This window comes from Antechinus flavipes, chromosome 3 (assembly GCF_016432865.1).
Source record: "Antechinus flavipes isolate AdamAnt ecotype Samford, QLD, Australia chromosome 3, AdamAnt_v2, whole genome shotgun sequence".
In the NCBI taxonomy this organism is placed as follows: Eukaryota; Metazoa; Chordata; class Mammalia; order Dasyuromorphia; family Dasyuridae; genus Antechinus; species Antechinus flavipes.
In genome coordinates, this window is record NC_067400.1 from 459,223,686 (window position 1) to 459,244,485 (window position 20,800).

At 36.9% G+C, this 20,800-nt stretch overlaps 1 protein-coding gene across 2 annotated transcripts in view; it reads left to right on the forward strand.

The window, feature by feature from the left end:
- Positions 1-582: 582 nt before the first annotated feature.
- The window catches only part of ATP8A2 (ATPase phospholipid transporting 8A2), a 769,397-nt gene continuing 749,179 nt past the window's right edge, over positions 583-20,800 (forward strand). For both annotated transcript variants that reach the window (XM_051986556.1, XM_051986559.1), the window contains exon 1: positions 583-672. In XM_051986556.1, coding sequence (XP_051842516.1) covers positions 597-672 — 76 coding nt within the window. In that variant the 5' untranslated portion in view covers positions 583-596. The remainder of the gene's footprint in view (positions 673-20,800) is intronic.

Sequence of the window (20,800 nt, forward strand, 5' to 3'; positions counted from 1 at the left end):
AAAAGGTGGCAGACAGATACAGGCAGGGAGACAGACAGACAGTCTGACATACAGATGCTGGGGACACGTGTGTATCTGGGGGTGTGAAACTAAGCTCTCCAAAGCTTTGGCAAAGTCCATGTCCCCAGGCCCACCCATCCGGGCCCCCGGGCCGGCACCAAAGGAAACGTTTGGCCCCTACAGCTTGCTCCGGCTCAGTTTCCCAGCCTCTTCTCACCATCCTTCCTGCTTTCCTCCCCTCTTCTTTCCTTCCCCCCAGCTCTGGCGGAAGGTTGGAGCAAAGCGCCGCCAGAGCCGCTCCCCGCCGCCAGAGCCGCTCCCCGCCGCCAGAGCCGCTCCCCACCCCCGCCCGCTGCGCAGAGGCCAGCCGAGTCCGCAGTAGCCGCAGCGGGGCGGGCGGCCGCAGGAGCTGCATTGGGAGCTGCAGCAGCCCAGCCAGCCCCGGCGCAAGCCCATGGCCAGGAGTCCGACCCTTCAGTGTCAGCCGCAGCCCCCGCAGCAGCAGCAGCAGCAGCCGCAGCAAGCGCCGCGGCCGTTTTCCTCCTCCAGCCCCTGCATGCCATCCGGGCCGCCGGCCGATCCTGTTCGAGAGCAAGATGCCGAACACTTCGGGCCTGGACAAAGCTCTGAAGATGTCTCTGCGGAGGAAATCGAAGATCCACTCGTCAGCAGGTAGGGCAGGAAAATGGTGGCAGTCCGGGGTAGGGGACCGGGGGCGGGGGGCGGGGAGGAGATTGCAGAGCCGGATCGGGAGGGGAGAGGAGGAGAAATGAGAAGGAAGAACCAGCCGGCAGAGCCGAGCCAGGGGAGGGGGCTGCACCGGAGGAGTGCACGCAGCCAGCCAGCCGGGATGGGTGGGCGGGACTGGGCCTCCTATTCCAAGCTGTTATCTGACACACCCTTGCCCCTCCCCTGGACATCTTGGTCCCGGCCGTTTGTTATTTGGTTAAGCAGACCAAAGGTCCGCCGTATGTTTAAAAGATATATTCATGCCTTCCTTTACTCCAAAGGCTTAGGATAATCGCAGCTTCCTCGTAATGGTGGTGGAAGGAGGAGGGGGCAGTGACTGGGAGAAATGAGCCTGATTAAAACCAGCCTTTTTTGCCTCTACTTCCCAAGCTGGGCAAACACAAGTGGGGGAAAGAGGGAGCGGGGAATAACGGTGGGGTTCGTTGCCTGTGTGTATTTGTGCCCGCTCGCTAAAAGTCAGTGCGGTGTTTTGCCCTCAGCGAGTGAAGGACGTCCAGGTTCCTGAGGTCAGGGTGCTTGCAATCGGCAAGCAGAGCTCGGTGACGTCCGCAGGCTGCGTGTGGAGCCTTTGGGTTCTCCCAGGATTTTTGTTTGTTGTTTTTATTTGTACAGTGTCTTGTTGAGGGAAAGGTTAAGAGTTGAAGATGTTTATGAGTAGATCTAGTTCTCTCAATCCGAAAACACAAAAAACCAGTTCCTCAAATAGAGCACAGATAGTTAACCCCCAAATCTGACAGGCCAACTAAAACACACCCCAAACACCACGTCTTCATATTGTATACATTGTAAATACGTGCAGCCTCTGGCGATTCAAGATATTGTGATATTATGGAAAAAAACAATGGTCTTGAAGCGAAAACCTGAGGAGTTTTGGCTCAGATACAATAGCAATGTGATCTTGGGCAAGTCAATTGATCTTTTCTAGTCTCGGTTTCTTCTTCTATAATATGTGTATGACCTACCTTGAAGTGACATGTTTTGTGTATGATCAAGAACCGAATAAGTGACTTACTCCTATTGTTATGAATATTGTTACAATCACAATCTAGAGGTAAATGTTAGCGCCTTAAATTCAGCATTCCTGATCTTGTACATCTCTGAAAGCATATAGTTTGTTTTATTTATTTTATTAGTTATTAAGAAGTTCTTTCGTTGGTATCCGGTGTGGATAAGCATGATGGGTTGCCCTGCTCCTTATGATCTTGAGTAATCTCAATTTTAGTGTGATGAAAATGAAAATGTGACCTTCACTCAGGGACTTAAACATTCATTTATTACTAAGAATTTCCTAAAGCCTAATGAAGAAGGAGGCACCTTGTTTACATTTGGAAGCTGTTAGTCTTTTTGATTCCAGGCTTTTTATAGAGAAGAGAGACATCTAAATATAATTGACTTTCATACTTCAGATATTGAATGTCATGAATGCGAACTGCCCTCTGCTAATACTACTACTAAAGATGTTTGTCTTAGGCATCAAAGCCTTCAAACTTAGAAGTTTCCTTAATATTTAATAAACTATTTGAGATTTAGACTTTTTCAGTGTTCATAATTTATTTTTTTTTCAATTTGGTGGGAAAAGTAAAAGAAGACTTTAAAAAAAAAAACAGGTACATTTGAAAAGAATGGTGGTACTTGAGTTGTGGACTTCTCTCAAATAATGATAAACTGTGAAAATATTTAAACATTTACAAGGGAATATGGAACCATTAAAGCTGAGTATCTTTGACTCTTTATATTCAGTTTAAATGGGATTAATTTTTATACTACCAATAACTGAGGTTGTTTTATATTATATTTTATGCTATTAATATATCACTCTAGATATAATAAAAAGTCAAAACTCAGTTAACTTGTTTTCTGTTAACTAGCAATTTATTCCTGTTGAAGGCAATAGATATTTAATAGTTATTTCTCTTACTGACAGTTCTTTGCATTATAGTGGTGTAGATCAATAGCACAAACTGCTTTTTAAAAAGAGCAGGACTTCTATGACTTGGGAAGTTCATTGCTTGAGCAAATACTCTTATTTGGATTTACTTAGAGAAGCTGACAATACTATAAATTCAATGTATAAACTCTATTTGTCAGCTAAAACTCTTCTGAAACATGAGTGATATTTCTATAGTTTAGAAAAAAGCATTTTTAGACTGGCGCTAGCTGCAAAATTATGTATTGGGTTGCTTGATTACTTAGGTCTCTGATACATATGTATATGCATATATACATATATAAAACCAAAAGGGAATGCTGTATTTGGGGCCTCCATCTCTCAATCAAGATCTTGAGGATCTAATCCACTGCTTCATCCCCTAAATTGTGTCTCCAATGCTGAGTTCTGATGTTCATTTAGGGTGTGTGTGTGTGTGTGTGTGTGTGTGTGTGTGTGTGTGTGTTGTGACCTTCAATCAAATCAACTTGTACTCTTACTTGCTTAGACTTTCTCCATCACAGCCATCCATCTGTGCAAAGAATCATTATTTTAGTACTTAGTTTAATTGGATTTAGTAAAATGGTAATAAAAGATAAATGCATTATTAGCATCAATATAATTCTGACATTCCATTCAATTCCTGGTTCATCCCTGTAAAGAGTTGGTGACTTTCTGTATCCCCAATTCTACCCCAGCCAGAGTCTTCTCAGCCAATATCCAAGTCACAGAATTATAGGGGTCAATATCTCATCTTCCATTTGCAGCCCAGGGTGTAACAAAACAATAATTCATATTTATAATAGGCATGGAGATGTGAAATCTGAAAAGTCCTTTACATTCTTTCTGTGGGCAGAGTTTAGGCTATTAGCCTGAGAGACCATCCCCCTTCCCTCCATTAGAATATGAGCTTTTTGAGAACAGGGTCAATGGTGCCTTTCTCTGTAATCCCAGTACTTAGTACAATGGCTGGCATGGAGTAAGCATTTACTAAATACTTGTTTACTGACTGGCCGAAGGGCTAGTTACTCTCAGCCCTTCTCAAGTTCCAGAAAGAGCTTCTATTGCATTGGATCTCTCCTCTGCTTGTCTCTTTCACTTCTTGAAAGTTCATAGTGCTCACCAAGAATTTCAGTCAGGGCTAGAAAACTATAATCAGAATCAGAAAGATCTCAGTTTGAATTTTGTTTCCTACACCTAGGAAATATACGACTCTGGGCAGGTATCTTAACCTCAGTTTATTTGTAAAATGGGAATAATAATAATAGTACCTACTTCACAGGACTGTTCTGCAGATCAAATATGATAATTTATATAAAGTGCCTTACTATGTACTTGTTAGCAAAATCATCATCATCATCATCATCATCATCATCATCTGTGAAGCCCCATCTTCACTGAGAAGGGTGAAAGGATTAGGTCTTGCTGGCTTCTGAGTTCAGTGGCAGAGAGCTTTACATATCTGTTGTCATTTCTCTTCTCTTTTTACATTCAAAGTCTGTGTGGAAGATTTGGAATCCAACAGTATATGCTAAGGACTCCACCAATTGCCTTGTCCTTCTGTCTTATTTCAATTGTAGAATGTACCTGCATATTTACTATATATATATATATACATTAAGTTATATATAAACATTAAGAAACAAAGTTTAACTTGCCAATTGTTTTCCATCTAATTATAAAGGGGGAAAGAGGGAAATAATAGAATCAAGGAGTCACAGAAGAATATTAATGATAGAACTGATAATCAGTGGTGAAAATGTGGGCCACTGTTGAATATTACTTTCAAAAGCCTACTTGTCTTTTATGGATTCCCTTACCCAGGATGACCTCAATTCACATATAGATTATACTCATAAAGATTTCATATTAATGGGAGAGTAGTCATACAAATCAGTAGATGTTTTCTTAGTCGCCTTTTTGTGATATTAACAAAGTTCAAGAATTTTTGCACCCCTTTTCTATCTTTCTCTCATTCAAATATCTTGTATGTTGGTTGAACAATATCTTCATAGATATTATCATTATAGAATGAAGGTTGGCAGATTTATTATAAAATAAATGCAAAATAGTTAAAAATAAGATAGAGCAAAAGTCTATCAGCATTTAGGGTGAAAAATTGTGCTTGATTTGTGTCTTGAAAGAAGTGGGAGGTTCAATGAAAAGAAAGTGTCTTCCAAAAATTAGTTATAGCTAATGAAAAAAGGGAAACTGGGGATAGAATATTATCTGTTAGGAATACAGAGAAGTTCAGTTTGGCTAGACAATAGACTACAGAGAAGGGGAGTAATGTATAATGAGAATGGAAAGTTTGGGTTCAATTGCTTTAATTGATTTAAATTGCTCTCAATTGCTCAAAATGTTTTAAAGCCAAAGGAGATAATATTCATCTTACAGGCAAGAGAAAACCACTGAAATTTATGGAGAATGGAATGCTATTTTCAGGATTGTGCTGAAGAAAAATTATTTTGGTAGCTTTGTGAAGGATGGATTGGAGAGGAAAGTTTTAAAGCTGGGAGACCAATTAGGAAATTCTTGTAATTGTCCAAATGTGAGGTAGGGAATATGATGGCTATAGTAGAGAGGAGTCTGATGAAAGAGATAGTATGCAAGCAGAAATCAACTACTCTTCTACCCTATCTCAGCTACACAAAGAGATAATTATATCCTTTGATCTTGTTATCAATCACAAGTTCCACTTCCATGTTCATAAACTCTGAAATTCTTTTATCTAATTCCAATCTGTTATTCTGTCTTTTCCTTTGTCTTGCAACTCCACACTCTGCTCTTCATCTTCTTCCTGATATCCAATCCCTCTGCTCCTCAGTTCTTTCCCTACTCATCACTCCTGTGCATCTTCTCCCATCTTTTTTTTTTTTTTTTGACTGGTTGTTGAATCAATTCAATTCTAAATTGTCTTATTCTCTTGAGTCCCTTGTCCCTTTTCCTATCGAAGATCTTGCCTTAGCAAGCCTCAAGCATGGACTGCCTTTACTTTTACTTAAATGGGGCTGAACAAAGCTGAAGAAAATCTTAAAACCATATTGACTAGCTCCAATCCAAATGTATGTTATGTAATCTCAGTTGAGTCCTTGCTGCTATAAGGCAATCCTCTTGCACCTCACTAATGCACTACCTATCACAGCAGCTTTTCAAAATCTTTTCCTCAGGTGAATTTCCAGATCATTCCTCAAACCTCCTATGGTTATTCCTGCCCCTCTCTTATCAGTGAGAATCTTGCCTCATAATGTATCCTAAAGTTAATGCCATTTGCTGAAACCATCCTGTCTTCATCTTTCATCACTCAGATGCCTTCTTTCACTATCAGCTCTTTTTTCCTTGTCGAGATGAAAACCATCCCAACATATCAAAATGAACCCATTCCATCTTATTTTTCTGCTGATTTTCCTATCATCCCCATTTTCTCACTTATTTTCTATTTGTCCCCATCTAGTGGCTGCTTCTTCACTGTCTACAAGCACGCCCATGTCTTCTCCGTCCTTCAAAATCCCTCACTTGATTCATCCATTCCTGATAGCTATGGTTCCACATCTTTTCTTTCTTTTGTTACTAAATTCTTTAAGAAGACCATTTACCATAGGTAAATACAAGCAGAAATCAATTACTACCCTACCTCAGCTACACACAGAGATAATTATATCCTTTGATCTTGTCATCAAATACAAGTTCCACTTCCTTCATCTTTCTTTTTTTTTTTTTTTTAAATCTTTCTACAACCTGGCTTCCAAACTCATTCAATTGAAATTCCCCCACAAAGTTCCTAATGGTCTTTTAGTTGACAAATCTAATATTTTCTCAGTCCTCATTTGTAGTGTCCTTCTGGAGGTCCCTGTTCAGGTGCCAAAATGTAATGACCAGACTAACTTTCTGGAGGATCTCGGGACCAGCCTTGATCTTAATGGAGGAGTGAAGTAGACAGGAGAGCCACAAGGTTGGTCAAGGATGGAGTGTCTGTGTTATCATTTCCAGTCCTCTCAGCCCTTAAATATCTCAGTATGATTACATCATTACAGCACACTAAGTATGTGCAAACTAGAGAACCATTATATCATCAATCACACTGAGTAAGTGCTAACTATAAGGACCCTGATGTAAGTATCCCTTGCTTCAAGTAGAACACAGGTGGTCACGCCCTCCCTGACTTCTCAGAAAGGGAGGTGGGCACCAAAGGGAGATGGGGAGCCAAACCAGACATTGTCAGCAGGTTTCCTCTGGGCTGAAGGGTCTTATACCTTTTCCAGAGTTTCCCCACTATCTGCAGCCCTCTACCCTCATCTTTCTTGACCTCTTCACAGTCTTTGACAGTGACAATCACTCCTTCTCCTTGATACTCTCTTTTTAGTGCGTGACTACTCTCTCCAGGTTCTCCTCCTACTTCTCTAATTGCTCCATATCAGTTTCCTTGGCTGGATCTTCATCCTGATCACCTCTGCTAACTGCTAACTTGGTGTTTCCAAAGCTCTATCCTTATCTTCTCTTCTTCTTATATACTATTTTGTGCGATGATCTTATCAGCTCTCTATGATTCAGTTATCATTCCTAAACAGATAACTGTTAGATTTGCCCAGCCTTAATCTCTGTCCTGATCACCATATTGCAATTCCATCTACCTACTGGACATCTTAAGCTAGATTTCTTATAGCTCTCTTAAACTTAACATGTTTGAAATGGAATTCATTATCCACACTCTTCTCCTCCAGACTTCTCTATTTAATGTCAAGGATAGCATCATCCTTCTAGTCACTCAGGCATGTAACTTAAGTATCTTCTTGATTCCTCACCTTTTCCTTTCACTTTCTCTATATACAATCAGTTGCCAAGTCCTATGGTTTCTATCTTCAAACTTCTTTCTTTTGACCCTCACCTCACCTCAGACCTGAACTATTGCAATAGACTACTGTTTGGTGTCCCTGCCTCAAGTCTCTCCACACTATAATCCATTTTCAACTCAGTTATTAAATCTTCCTAATGTACAAGTGTGACCACATTACTGCTCCATTTGTCTACTCCAGTGGCTCCCTGCTACCTATTAGATCAAATCCAAATTTCTCTGTTCCACTTTTAGAGCCCTTCATAACTTGGACCTTTTCTACCCTTCCAGATTTCTTACACCATACTACACTCCACTCCCTCTCCCACCATGTATTCAAAGATTGGGCAATACTAGCCACCTGTTACAAAACATATCATCTCCCAACTCTTAATGTTTTTACTGACTGTCCTCATATCTATAACTCTCTGCCTCTCCACCTCTGCCTTCTGTTTCCCTGCAGTCTTTCAACTAACTAAAGTCCCAACTTTTGTGAAAGGTCTTTTACAGTATTCTTAGTGCCTTCTCTTTGAAATTATATGCATTTTACCTTACATATATCTTATTTGTACAAAATCGCTCATGTGCTGTCTTCCCTTTATAATGCAAGCCTTGAGAGCAGGAATTCTTTTTTTAATTTTAATTTATATTTTCAGTAATTAGAATAATGTCTGGCGAATAGTCAGTACATAATAAATGCTTGCTGTCTTGACAACTTTAAATGACAAGATATGGCAACCGATTAGATATACAGAGGGAAGGAGAGTGAAGAGTCAATAATAATAGTAAAGTTATAAACTTGGAAAACTAGAAGAATGCTGGTACATTTTACAAAAATAAGGAAGCTTGGAAGAGGGATAGATTTAGTGGGAAAGTTAATAAAGTCTTTCTTGAATATGTTGAATTTTGAGAAATCTCTATAATATCAGTTTTGAAATATCAATAGGTGATTGATGATATGTCACTGGGTCTCAGGAAAAGACTGACTGCAATAAAACCATGAATTATTTGCATCAAAATAAAAATTAACTCCCATTGGTGCTGATGAAATCATCAAGAAAGAATATCTAGAGAAATGAGAGCCCAGGATAGAGTTTTAGGGAACTCACATTTAGGAATACAATAGCAAAGGAAATTAAGAAGGATCAACTAAACAGGTAGTAGAAGAATCAGAGATATAATGAAAACCTAGAGAGGAAATAGTATCTAGGAGAAGAGAGTGATCAAAACATCAAATGTAGCAGAAAGATTAAAAAAGATGAAGCCTAAGAATCTTAGATATTCTGTCAAATTTGATAATTAGATTATTGGCTATTTGAAGAAAATAGTTTCATTGGAATGATGAAATTGGAAGCTAGATTACAAAGGAGGAGTGCAAAGGAGTGCAAAAAAGGAGTATAATAAGAGTAAAAGCTTTTGTCTGGGAGTTTGACTGAGGAAAGGAGGAAGGATGTAGAACAATATGTTGAAGGAATGGTAGGGTTTAGTGAAGATTTTTTTAAAGATAAGAAAGACTTGGGCATAATTGAGAAACAGAGAAGGAACTAGTATATATAGTGGGGGAAAGACTTTAAAAGAGAGAGAGAAAGGGAAAGATTCTGAAGAAGAAAGGAGAGGACAGGATCAAGAGCACTTATAAAGGAATTCACCTTGGCAAGAAAAGTTCTCTTTATCAGGGTCTAGAGAAAAGGAGGAAGCAGGGGACAGTGATGATGTCAATGTATTTTGAGATGAGATAAGAAGTAAAGGGACTCAAAAGGAGTCATATTTGGTAGAAGAGTCAGAACTAGAACCCAAGTTTTTGCTTGGACATTGTGTCTCTTCATAGTTCACATATATTGACTAATCTATTTAATTTGTATTTATGCCCTTCCCTGGGAAGGGAGAAAGCAGGTTTTATTCTCCATTCCTTCAGTTTTTATATCATCTTTCTTGAGGTACTAAGATATTAATTGACTAATTGATGATGACTTCTGTTAAATATTGACACCGAACAAGTTGGTTTATGCATCTGTCACAGGCAATGGTTTAGAAGTATTTTCTGCATGGGGGTTAGATGAATAGCCTTAATTTTCTAATTTCCTCAGTGAAGTAAGAAATGAGGTCTTATTTGATAGGGTGAATAAGGTTTTTATTTATTTTGTTTGTTTGTTTATTTCTTGATGAGAGAGAATGTTATGTTGTGATCTACATTCAGTTCCCACAGTCCTCTCTCTGAGTGTAGATGGCTCTCTTCATCACAAGATCATTGGAACTGGCCTCAATCATCTCATTGTTGGAAAAAGTCATCAGAATTGATCATTGTATAATATTGTTGTTACCGTGTACGATGATCTCCTGGTTCTGCTCATTTCACTTAGCTTAGTTTCATGTCATTCTCTCCAGGCCTCTCTGAAATTCTCTTGCTGATTGTTTCTTATAGAACAATAATGTTCCATAACATTCATATACCATAACTTTTCAGCCATTCTCCAACTGATGGGCATCTACTCAGTTTCCAGTTTCTTGCCACTACACAGAGACCTGCCACAAACATTTTTGCACATGTGGGTCCCTTTCCCTTTTTTAAGATCTCTTTGGGATATAAGCCCAATAGAAACACTCCTGAGTCAAAGGATGCACAGTTCAATAACTTTTTGAGCATAGTTCCAAACTGCTCTCCAGAATGGTTGGATCCATTTACAATTCCACCAGTAATGTACTAGTGTTGTAGATTTCCCACATCCCCTCCAACATTTGTCATATTCTTTTACTGTCATGTTAGCTGATAGGAGAGGGATGTAATGGTATCTCAGAGTTATCTTAATTTGCATTTCTCTGATCAACAGTGATTTAGAGCATCTTCTAATATGATTAGAAATGGTTTTAACTTCTTCATCTGAAAATTGTTTGTTCATATCCTTTGACCATTTATTAATTGGAGAATGTCTTGAATTCTTATAAATTTGAATCAATTCTCCATATATTTTAGAAATGAGGTCTTTATCAGAACCCTTAAATGTAAAAATGATTTCCCAATTTATTGCTTCCCTTTTGATCTTGTCTGCCTTTTTTGTTTTGTTTGTACAAAACCTTTTTAACTTAAAATAATCAAAATTCTCTATCTGGTATTCAATCATGATCTCTAGTTCTTTGGACACAAATTCCTTCCTTCTTCACAGATCTGAGAGGTAAACTATCCTATATTCTTCAAATTTGCTTATAATATCACTTTGTCTAAATCATGAACCTATTTAGATCTTATCCTGGTATGTGATGTTAGTTGTGGATCGAGCCCTGATTTCTTCCATACTAGTTTCCAATTTCCCCAGCAGCTTTTGTCAAATAGCTAGGTTCTTTGGGTTTGTCAAATACTAGATTGCTATAGTTATTGACCATTTTGTCCTGTGATCCTAACCTATTCCACTGATCGACTACTCTGTTTCTTAGCTAATACCAAATGGTTTTGATGACTACTGCTTTATAATACAGTTTTAAGTCTGGCATAGCTAGGCCACCTTTATTAACAATTTTTTTCCATCAATCCCCTTGAAATTCTTGACCTTTTGTTCTTTCATATAAACTTCGTTACTAATTTTTTCTAGAGTTGTAAAATAATTTCTTGGGAGTTTGATTAATATGGCACTAAATAAGTAGATTAATTTAGGTAGTATTGTCATTTTTATTATATTCACTCAACCTACCCATGAGCACTTGATATTTTTCCAACTGATTAGATCTGACTGTATTTGTGTGGAAAGTGTTTTGTAGTTGTGTTCATATAATTCCTGACTTTCCCTTGGCAGACAGATTCCCAAATATTTTATAGTATCAACAGTTATTTTGAATGGAATTTCTTTTGATATCTCTTACTGCTGGACTTTGTTGGTAATATATAAAAATGTTGATGATTTATGTGGATTTATTGTATATGCTGCAACTTTGCTAAAGTTGGGAATTGTTTCTAATAGTTTTTTAGTTGATTCTCTAGGGTTATCTAAGTATACCATCATATCATCTGCAAGGAGTGATAATTTGGTTTCCTCATTACCTGCTCTAATTCCTTTAATCTCTTTTTCTTCTCTTATTGCCAAAGCTAACATTTCTAATATAATATTGAATAGTAATAGTGATAGTGGGCAGCCTTGTTTTACTTCTGATCTTATTGAGAATGGTTTTAGTTTGTCCTCATTACATATGATGCTTGCTGATGGTTTTAAATACATGCTACTGATCATTTTAAGGAAAATTCCATTTATTCCTATACTCTCTAGGGTCTTTAATAGGAATGGGTGTCGGATTTTATCAAATGCTTTTTATGCATCTATTGAGATAATCATATGATTTTTCTTAGTTTGGCTACTGATATAGTTGATTATGCTAATAGTTTTCCTAATAATTGTTCCAGCCCTGCATTCCTGATATTTGGTCATAGTGTATTATCCTGGGGATGACTTTCTGTAATCTCATTGCTAATATTTTATTTAAGATTTTTGCATCAATATTTGTTAAGGAAATTGGTCTATAATTTTCTTTCTCTGTTTTTACCCTAACTGGTTTGGCTATCAGCATCATATCTGTATCACAAAAGGAATTTGGTAGGACTTCTTCTTTCCTTATTTTTTCAAATAATTTATATAGTACTGGAATTAATTGTTCTTTGAATGTTTGGTAGAATTCACATGTAAACCCATCTGGCCCTGGAGGTTTTTTCTTAGGGAGTTCATTAATAGCTTGTTCTATTTCTTTAAAAAAAAATGAGACTATTTAAATACTTTATTTCCTCTTCTGTTAACCTGGGTAAATCTATTCCTACGTTTTATTTAGATTATCAAATTTATTGGCATATAGTTGGACAAAATAACTCCTAATTACTGTTCTTATTTCCCTTGTATTTGGCAGAAAGTTGTCCCTTTTCATTTTGAAACTAACAATTTGATTTTCTTATTTTCTTTTTCTAATCAAATTAACTAAAGTTTATTTTTTTTTGATTTTTTTCATAAAACCAACTCTTAGTTTTATTTATTAATTCAGTATTTTTCTTATTTTCAATTTTATTAATCTCCCCTTTTATTTTTAGAATTTTAAATTTGGTATTTAATTGGGGGGTTTTAATTTGTTCTTTTTCTAGCTTTTTTATTTGTAAGCCCAATTCACTGATCTTCTCTTTCTCTATTTTATGCAAGTAAGCATCTAAAAATTTAAAGTTTCCCCTTATTACCACTTTGGCTACATCCCACAAATTTTGGTATGTTGTCTCATTATTGTCATTCTCTTGGATACAATAATTGATTGTATCTATGATTTGTTGTTTCACCCATTCATTCTTTAGGGTTAGATTATTTAATTTCCAATTAATTTTTGGTCTCTTTCTTCCTGGCCTTATATTGCATGTGATTTTTATTGCATCATGATCTGAAAAAAATGAATTTACTATTCTGCCTTTCTGCATTTGATTTTGAGAGCTTTATGCCCTAACATATAGTCAGTTTTTGTATAACTCCCATGAACTGCTAAGAAAAAAGTAAGTTCCTTTCTGTCTCCATTCAATTTTCTCCAAAGATCTATAATACCTAACTTTTCTAACATTTGTTTACCTCCTTAACTTCTTTCTTATTTATTTTGTGATTTGATTTATCTAGTTCTAAGAGAACAAGGTTGAGATCCCAACTACTATAGTTTTGCTGTCTATTTCTTCTTGCATCTCTCTTAAGTCTCCTCTAGGAATTTGGATGCTATACCACTTGGTGCATATATGCTTAGTATTGATATTGCTTTATTATCTATGGTACACTTTAGTAAAATATTGTTTCTTCCCTTATCTCTTTTAATTAGATCTCTCTTTGCTTTTACTTGATCTGAGATCAGGATTGCAATCCCTGATTTTTTTACTTCACCTGAAGCATAGTAGATTCTGCTCCAGCCCTTTACCTTCACTCTGTATGTATCACTATGCTTTAAATGTGTTTCCTTTAAACAACATATTGTATGCTATAAAATTATCCATGCATATAACTTCTAAATAAAAAGCTATTAAAAATAATAATAAATATATATATGCACAAAAAAATAAACAACATATTGTAGAATTCTGGCTTTTAATCCAATCTGCTATCTGCTTCTGTTTTATGGGAGAATTCTTCCATTTTATGGGAGAGTTCATCCCATTCACATTCTCAGTTAAAAATAACTAATTCTGTATTTCCTGGCATCTTATTTACCCTAAGTTATGCTTTTCTCTTTCCTATCTCTTTTTTCCTCCTCCCCAGTATTTTGCTTTTGATGACTAGCTCCCTCAACCAGCCCTTCCCCTTTAGAGTCCCTCCCCCCTTTTTACACCTTTCCCCTAATACTTCTGTTTTCCCTTCTATTAGTCTTTCCCTTTCTTTTTCACTTTCCCCTCCCATATAAGGTAAGACAAGTTTCTTTATGAAACTAAATATGTCTGATATTCTCTCTTTGAGCCAAATCTGATGAAAGTAAGATTTATACAATGTTTATCCTCCTCCTTTCTTTCCTCATTTATAATAGGTCTTCTTTGCCTCTTTGTGGCAAGGGATTTCCCTTTTAATTTACCTTCTTTTTCCTCTTTTTCCAGTATGATCCCCTTTCTACCTCTAGTTTCTTTTTCATATTATCATAATAAAATCAAATTATGCTCACACTCTCTAAATATACCCATAACAGAAATATAGTTCTCAAGAGTTCTTTCCTTTTTACCTTTTTATCTTTCTCTTGAGTTCTGTGTTTGGAGATCAGATTTTTTTGCTCATTTCTGGTCTTTTCATTAGAAATGGGTGAAATTCATCTATATCATTGAATTTCCATCTTCTTCCCTGCAAGATAATGCTCATTTTAGCTGGATAGCTTATTCTTGGCTGCAATCCAAGTTCCTTTGCCTTTCAAAATATCAAATTCCAACCCCTTCAATCCTTTAAGGTGGAAAGTGGGTAATCTTAATTGTGGCTCCTCGGAATTTAAATTTTTTTCTTTCTGGCTGCTTGCAATATCTTTTCCTTGGTGTGATAGTTCTGAAATTTAGCCACAATATTTCTTGAGGATTTAATTTTGGGGTCTCTTTCAGGAAGTGACCTGTGAATTCTTTCAATGGCTATTTTACTCCTGATACTAAGATATTAGGGAAGTTTTCCTTTATGATTTCCTATAAGATAATGTCTAGCTTCTTTTTTTCCATCATGGTTTTCAGGCAGTCCAAAAATCCTTAGATTGTCTCTCCTAGATCTATTTTCCAGGTTAGTTGTTTTTCCTAGGAGGTATTTCATATTTTCTTCTATTTTTTCATTTTTTTTGTTTTTGTTTGATTGATTCTTGAAGTCTTATTGAGTCATTCACTTCCATTTGTTCAATTCTAATTTTTAGCATATTATTTTCTTCAGTTATCTTTTTTAGCTCCTTTTATAATTGGCCAATTGAATTGTTTTGTCCATTGCATTTTTTTTCCATTTCACAAATTTTTTTTTCAGTGAATTGGTGTCTTTTTCATATCTATTTTGGAGGGCATTATATGCTTTTCCCATTCCTTCTTGCAATGATTTCATTTCATTTACCCATTTTTCTTCTAACTCTTATGCAATCTTTCAAGAAATCCTTGTGAAATGGGGACCAGCTCATATCTCCCTTTGGGGCTTCATATGGAGTAGCTTTGCTTTTAGGAACTTCAGGATTTGAGGTCTATTCTCTCTCTCCCAAAAACTTGTCTATGGTGAGAGTTCTTTTTGATTTTTTTACTCATTTTTTTTTAAAGGTTTGAGATCTGTTCAATGCAAAGAAGTGACACCTGATTTAATTTGCCCTGGGGCAGTTTTGCTGATTGAATTCCAGTGCTGGGGTAATCATGGCTACGTTTGGCATTCTTCTGGGCCTCAGTGCTTTACAATTTGCCTTTTGTAGCATATCTGCCAAACCACCTGCTTGCAACCAGGACAGAGTAGCCTAAGAGGCTCACAGAAGATTCTCAGGTGTGTGGAAGCTGCAACTCTCTGACTCCCTGCCCCAGGTCCTTGCCACAGTCTCCCTGTGTTGCAGTCTGGGCTCAATAGACTTTCCCACTACCCATTTGACCTATTCTGAAATTCTTCCAAGGTATATTCTTCTGGAAATGTGTTGTACTCCGAATATTTTTGAGTTCTTTGACTGCAAAGTCAGTTTAGAGGCTTAATCTGCTGTTGGTTTGAAAGAAGATTAGAGGAGGTCACAGAAGGTTGTGTGTGCTCTTTGCCATCTTGGCTCCATCCCTGTGAATGAAGTTTTTTGAAAATGCCAGATAATATCAGATTAGTTAATATTACAGGAAAAGATCATGATAAATACCATAGGAGATGTGAGGAAACTGGGACACATGCATTGTTGGTGAAGTTGTGAAATAATCCAACCATTCTGGAGAACAATTTAGAACTATGCCCAAAGGGCTATAACATTGTATATACACTTTGATGCAGCAGTATCACTACTGGTTCTATATATCAAAAGAGATCATACAAGAGGGAAAAAGACCACAAGTGCAAAAAATGTTTGTAGTTGCTCTTTCTATAGTGGCAAGAAACTGGAAATTGAATGCTTATCAATTGGAGAATGGCTGAAATGAAATTTTATTGTTCTATAAGAAATGTTGAGCAGGTGGATTTAGAAAAACCAGAAAAGGCTTACATGAACTGCTGCTGAGTGAAATGAGCAGAACCAGGAGAATATTATACACAGTCACAGGCAATGGTTTAGAAGTATTTTCTGTATGAAGATTAGATGACATGTGAAAGTGTTGGAATCTTTACAAACTGCTAACTCATTAGAGTTGATAGATTATTGATCTGATCTTACAAGAAGATGTTTTGGGTCAGAACATGAAACAAGGTACTAAGTAGAATTAATTGATACAATGCTTGTGTTCACACCTTTACTCATTAGAGTTCACAAATATGGGAGAGTCACAAAATAAACTTTGTAACTTTGTGAATTCACACCTCCCTTGAAGCTCTTAGGGCCAGAGAGCACTATGGGAGAAACCCATAATCCCTCTCTCTCACATCCCACAATTCCTCTCTCTCAAATAAATAGAGCTTCAAAGGGGCCAGTCAGAAGAGTTTTCAGAGGAAGAAACTACAAGTCGAGATTTCAGCAGAATTATGCCAGAAGCCCTCTCTCCGAGGCAAGAGAGATCTATTCCATTTTCCACTTGGCTGGCTGGGCTGAAGGACAAACCTTTGGATTTGGAGACATTTGGAGGGAGCTCTTGTTACTAAGCAGAGAGATAGGCCTCTAAGAATCTAGCTATCAGGCCCAAGGAAAGAGACAAGACTTGGAAGGAGAAATAAACATTTGTATTTTTACCAGCTGGCTGCATTTGGGGTAATTATTGATCTGAACTGATACTAAGGCTGCCCCCAGAAAACCTCCCCAGCGAAACCTGCTCTCGCTTCCATATTTATTATATATTTTAGAGAAGAACAAGAATCACCACATGAAAGCATTAAATTATTGTTACCATCATTTTCAGAAATTTAAAAAGTCTTATGCTTTTCTACTATCATTCTAATGATTTCATCACTAAAGAAAGCCCTAATTATTTCAAAATTTCCCTTGTCTTGGTCTTTGTATAAAGAGACCTTACTAGAGGCATAACTTGATGGAATTTACATTCATTTATTCATTAACAAATATGTATGAAGCACCTTCTACATGCAAGGAAGTATACTATGGTAGATATTCTGTAAAGAACAAAGAAACATGTAATTCAGAATATCGTTCATTCTCATTAAACAATTTTGGAAAATGACAAATGCAGACTTGTAAGCTCCATAAGGAAATGACTGGCTTATCTAAACTTGTATCTCAGTAACTGGCATAACCTTTTGTACACAGTACAGAATAGATAAATATTTGTTTAATTGAACAAAAGAGCCAGCCAAAGAACACACTAATTATACATGGAGGTTTCAGAAGTTTATCAACTGATATTTTTTCTTTGCTTTTCCTTCCCTTCCCTTCCCTTTCTTTTTCTTCTCCTCCTTCCTCCTTTCCTTCCTTCCTTCTTACATTCCTTTTCCTTCCTTCTTTTTTCTCCAAGGTTGGAAGTGCAATAATCTCATTGCTGTTTAGTATGGAAGCTTTGTGACCTACTCTATTTCTGACTTGATCCAGCTTGCTCCTCCTTAATCAGTTTGATAGTCCCCAAATTATCAGGATCTGCTAGACTTAGCTCATTACCTGATTGGCTTTAGCCCAGTGCAGTTTAGAACTTCCAAGCTCAAACAATCCATCAGCCTCAGCCTCAGCCTCCCCCTAGCAGGCATTATAAATGTGAGTCACCACTCCCAGCTATCACTTTGTATTAAAGTACTTCCAGCCTTAGTGCTTACCACCTTCTATTATGAAGGTGGTTAATAATCATTCTGGCTAATGGCTTTGCTTATTTAATTATTGATTTATTGTGCTTTAGGGACATATCTTTTATCTTAAACCTTCCCCTCACCAAGGTGCTTGTCCAGACAAATGCATTAGATTAAAATTATTCTTTAAAAAGCTTCCAATCATTTCTGGGAGGATGTGGAATCATCAAAGCTGGGTCTTTACCTTTCCTTCCTGAATCTTTATGTTCACTAAAAATAAACAATGTTCAATACCACACTGGGTACAAATTGTTATTTACATCCATTTAAGCCAGTGGAAGTACATAGAACAAATGTTAACAACCATTAAGATGGGTTAAAAATAAAAATGAGCTCACTGTTCTGCACTGTGGTTTTTCTCCATAAGCATCAGAAGTAACCGCAGAGATAGGGCAAATGGCACAATGTGCAGAAAATACTTCCCTTGTTGGTTTATATAGCAGTGGCAGCAGGATGAACCAAAATAATAGCCATACAGTCATTCTGACATCTAGTCTGGAAAAGAGTATATCTGTTTTTCAACATTAAGGACTGCTAAGCAGGACTACCCACCCATGTCTATCCCTGTCATTGGTTTATAGTAATTTCTCTGCACGTGTGTCAGTCTCCTCTTGGTGTTTTCTCTAGGTTTGTGTTTTTCTACATCAGTTTATAAATTTTCCCCTTGTTTCCCATCTCTTATTCCTAATCAGGGGTGACATTATATTGCTTCCTAGAATTTTGGATATTAAATAGAAGAATGGGACTTAGAATGTTGATCAGAGCTATAGTGGAGGGAGACTTCTGCCAGAATACCATGGGATCATGTCTTTGATGTTATTCTCTTATCTAACTTAGATAGAAGTAAAAAGATATATTTAGCAAATTGCAAATGATGAAAACTTTGGAGTGATAAATAACATATTGGATGGCAGAACTGAAAGGGTAGAATAATAGGCTGAAATTAAGGTGAAATTCTATAGGGATAAGGGACAGCTTGGTAGTAGATTCCGAGCTGGCTTCAGAGTCAGAAAAGGTTGAGAATTTCTGCCTCAGTAGGTGGAACTAGTGCCAGAGGTAAATGGTACTGATAATAGATTTCTGATTCCGCATAATAAGAGACGAATTTTATATAGTGTTTTAAGAATATGAAACATTTTCAACATGCAATCTTATTTGATCACAAGGGGGAAAAAAAACTAACAAAACTTCTTACCAATTAAGACTTGTCAAAAATGTAGTGGCTTGATTGAAAGAGTAAGCAAGGCCAGATGATCTATTCTCAGGAATGTTGTAGACAAAATTCTTCATGATTGGGGTAAGGCATAGATTAGATGGCCTCTTGAGCTCCTTCCAATTTTAAGAGTATGTGTCTTGATTACTGAATTTTGAGCCATTTGTCAACATATCTCACTGCCATAGTCTTATCGTCTCCCTAACTGTTGTTGAAGAAAGAACATAAATTGATAGTGAAGAGGTACAAGAATTGGGGTAAGGAATCCCCTCTGGAAGGCGCAGGTCCAATGAGAAAGAATTCACAAATCGGAAAAGTCTGTATGGCAAAAGGGAAGTTTATTGTTTACTAAGAAGACTCTCTTAGCAGGCAAAATTCCTAATTAGGAATTTGGCAAAGGTGTATTAACAGACCTCTGGTTATATGGGTGAATATTGGCCTGGGGCTGGGGGTTGTCTGGACTAATCAATAAAGTTTCATCAGGCAAAAAGCTCCAATTGAATAAAATCACTTAACTGGGAATTCCACGGCTTTTTTTTCAAAATCTGAGAACCCCCTAAAGGGGGGCCACCCCCAAAAGATCTCCTTTTCAATGAGGGTGATTTGACCAAGATCTCTGATTGAATAAAGCCACTTAACTTGGGAAGGGCTTGTCTGGGAAGGTATACTTTTCGCAGGGTTTGGGAGTATCCGGGCTCCCCCAAGGTTATATCATTTTTCCTAAAAAGATCTCAGTTTACATCATTTTCATTTCATAATCTCACATATATTTCACATATGATATATTTAGAGGTAGACATTATCTACAATGAGATTGTGCGATTCTTAGAGAAAAAAGGAAAAAAGAACAAATATTTCTTAAGCATTTACTAGGGGTCACGTAGTAGACTTGACAAATATTATCTCTGCTGGTCCTACACAAATTATCCAAAATACAAATAATTAACATATTAACTTTTGAGTGAGATCTGACACTTTTTTCTCTCAAGTTCTTTGTTTCTTTCTTTCTCCCTTTCTTTTTCTTTGTCTTTCTCTATTTTTCTTTCTCTTTCTCTCTTGCTTTCTCTTTCTCTCTCTTTCTCTATATTTCTTTCTCTTTCTATGTTTCTTTCTCTCTATTTCTTTCTTTTTTCTTTTTAGATGCTGTCACATCAATAACTTATTCTGAGGATCCTAGAACAGAAACCATGATGAGCCTTTTAAATGTTATTACTGAATCTAATTATATGGAAAACTAGGGTGATCAAACCACTGTCCAGGGTGCTTTCTAGTAAGCTGCTTCTTCCTGGTGCTACATGAAACACTGATATTCTAAAAGAGTAAATTTACCTTGAAAGAGAAGAGCAGTGTAAAACTCTATTTGAGAATGATCTTTAGTTCACCACAGGATCAACCATCTGCCCAAATCTTTTTAACCATATGATTATCCTCATTTAAAACTCTCCCTTGGTCTTCCTTTGAGTCTTCTTTACTCTTGCTTGTCAATGAATTTCACCTCAAACTTAAGCTAATGCCCTCCTATCGAATATTAATAGCCCTAATGGCATTGGCATTCAACAATGCCTACTAACAACTTTAAACTTAATCCAGACCTTAGTTTCTCCATAAGTAAAATGAAGGAAGAAGTTCATTCTTCTGGCTTCCCAATAAGCTTCCACACAGTCACTGGCTGGTCTGTTAAATTAACCTGATTAAGC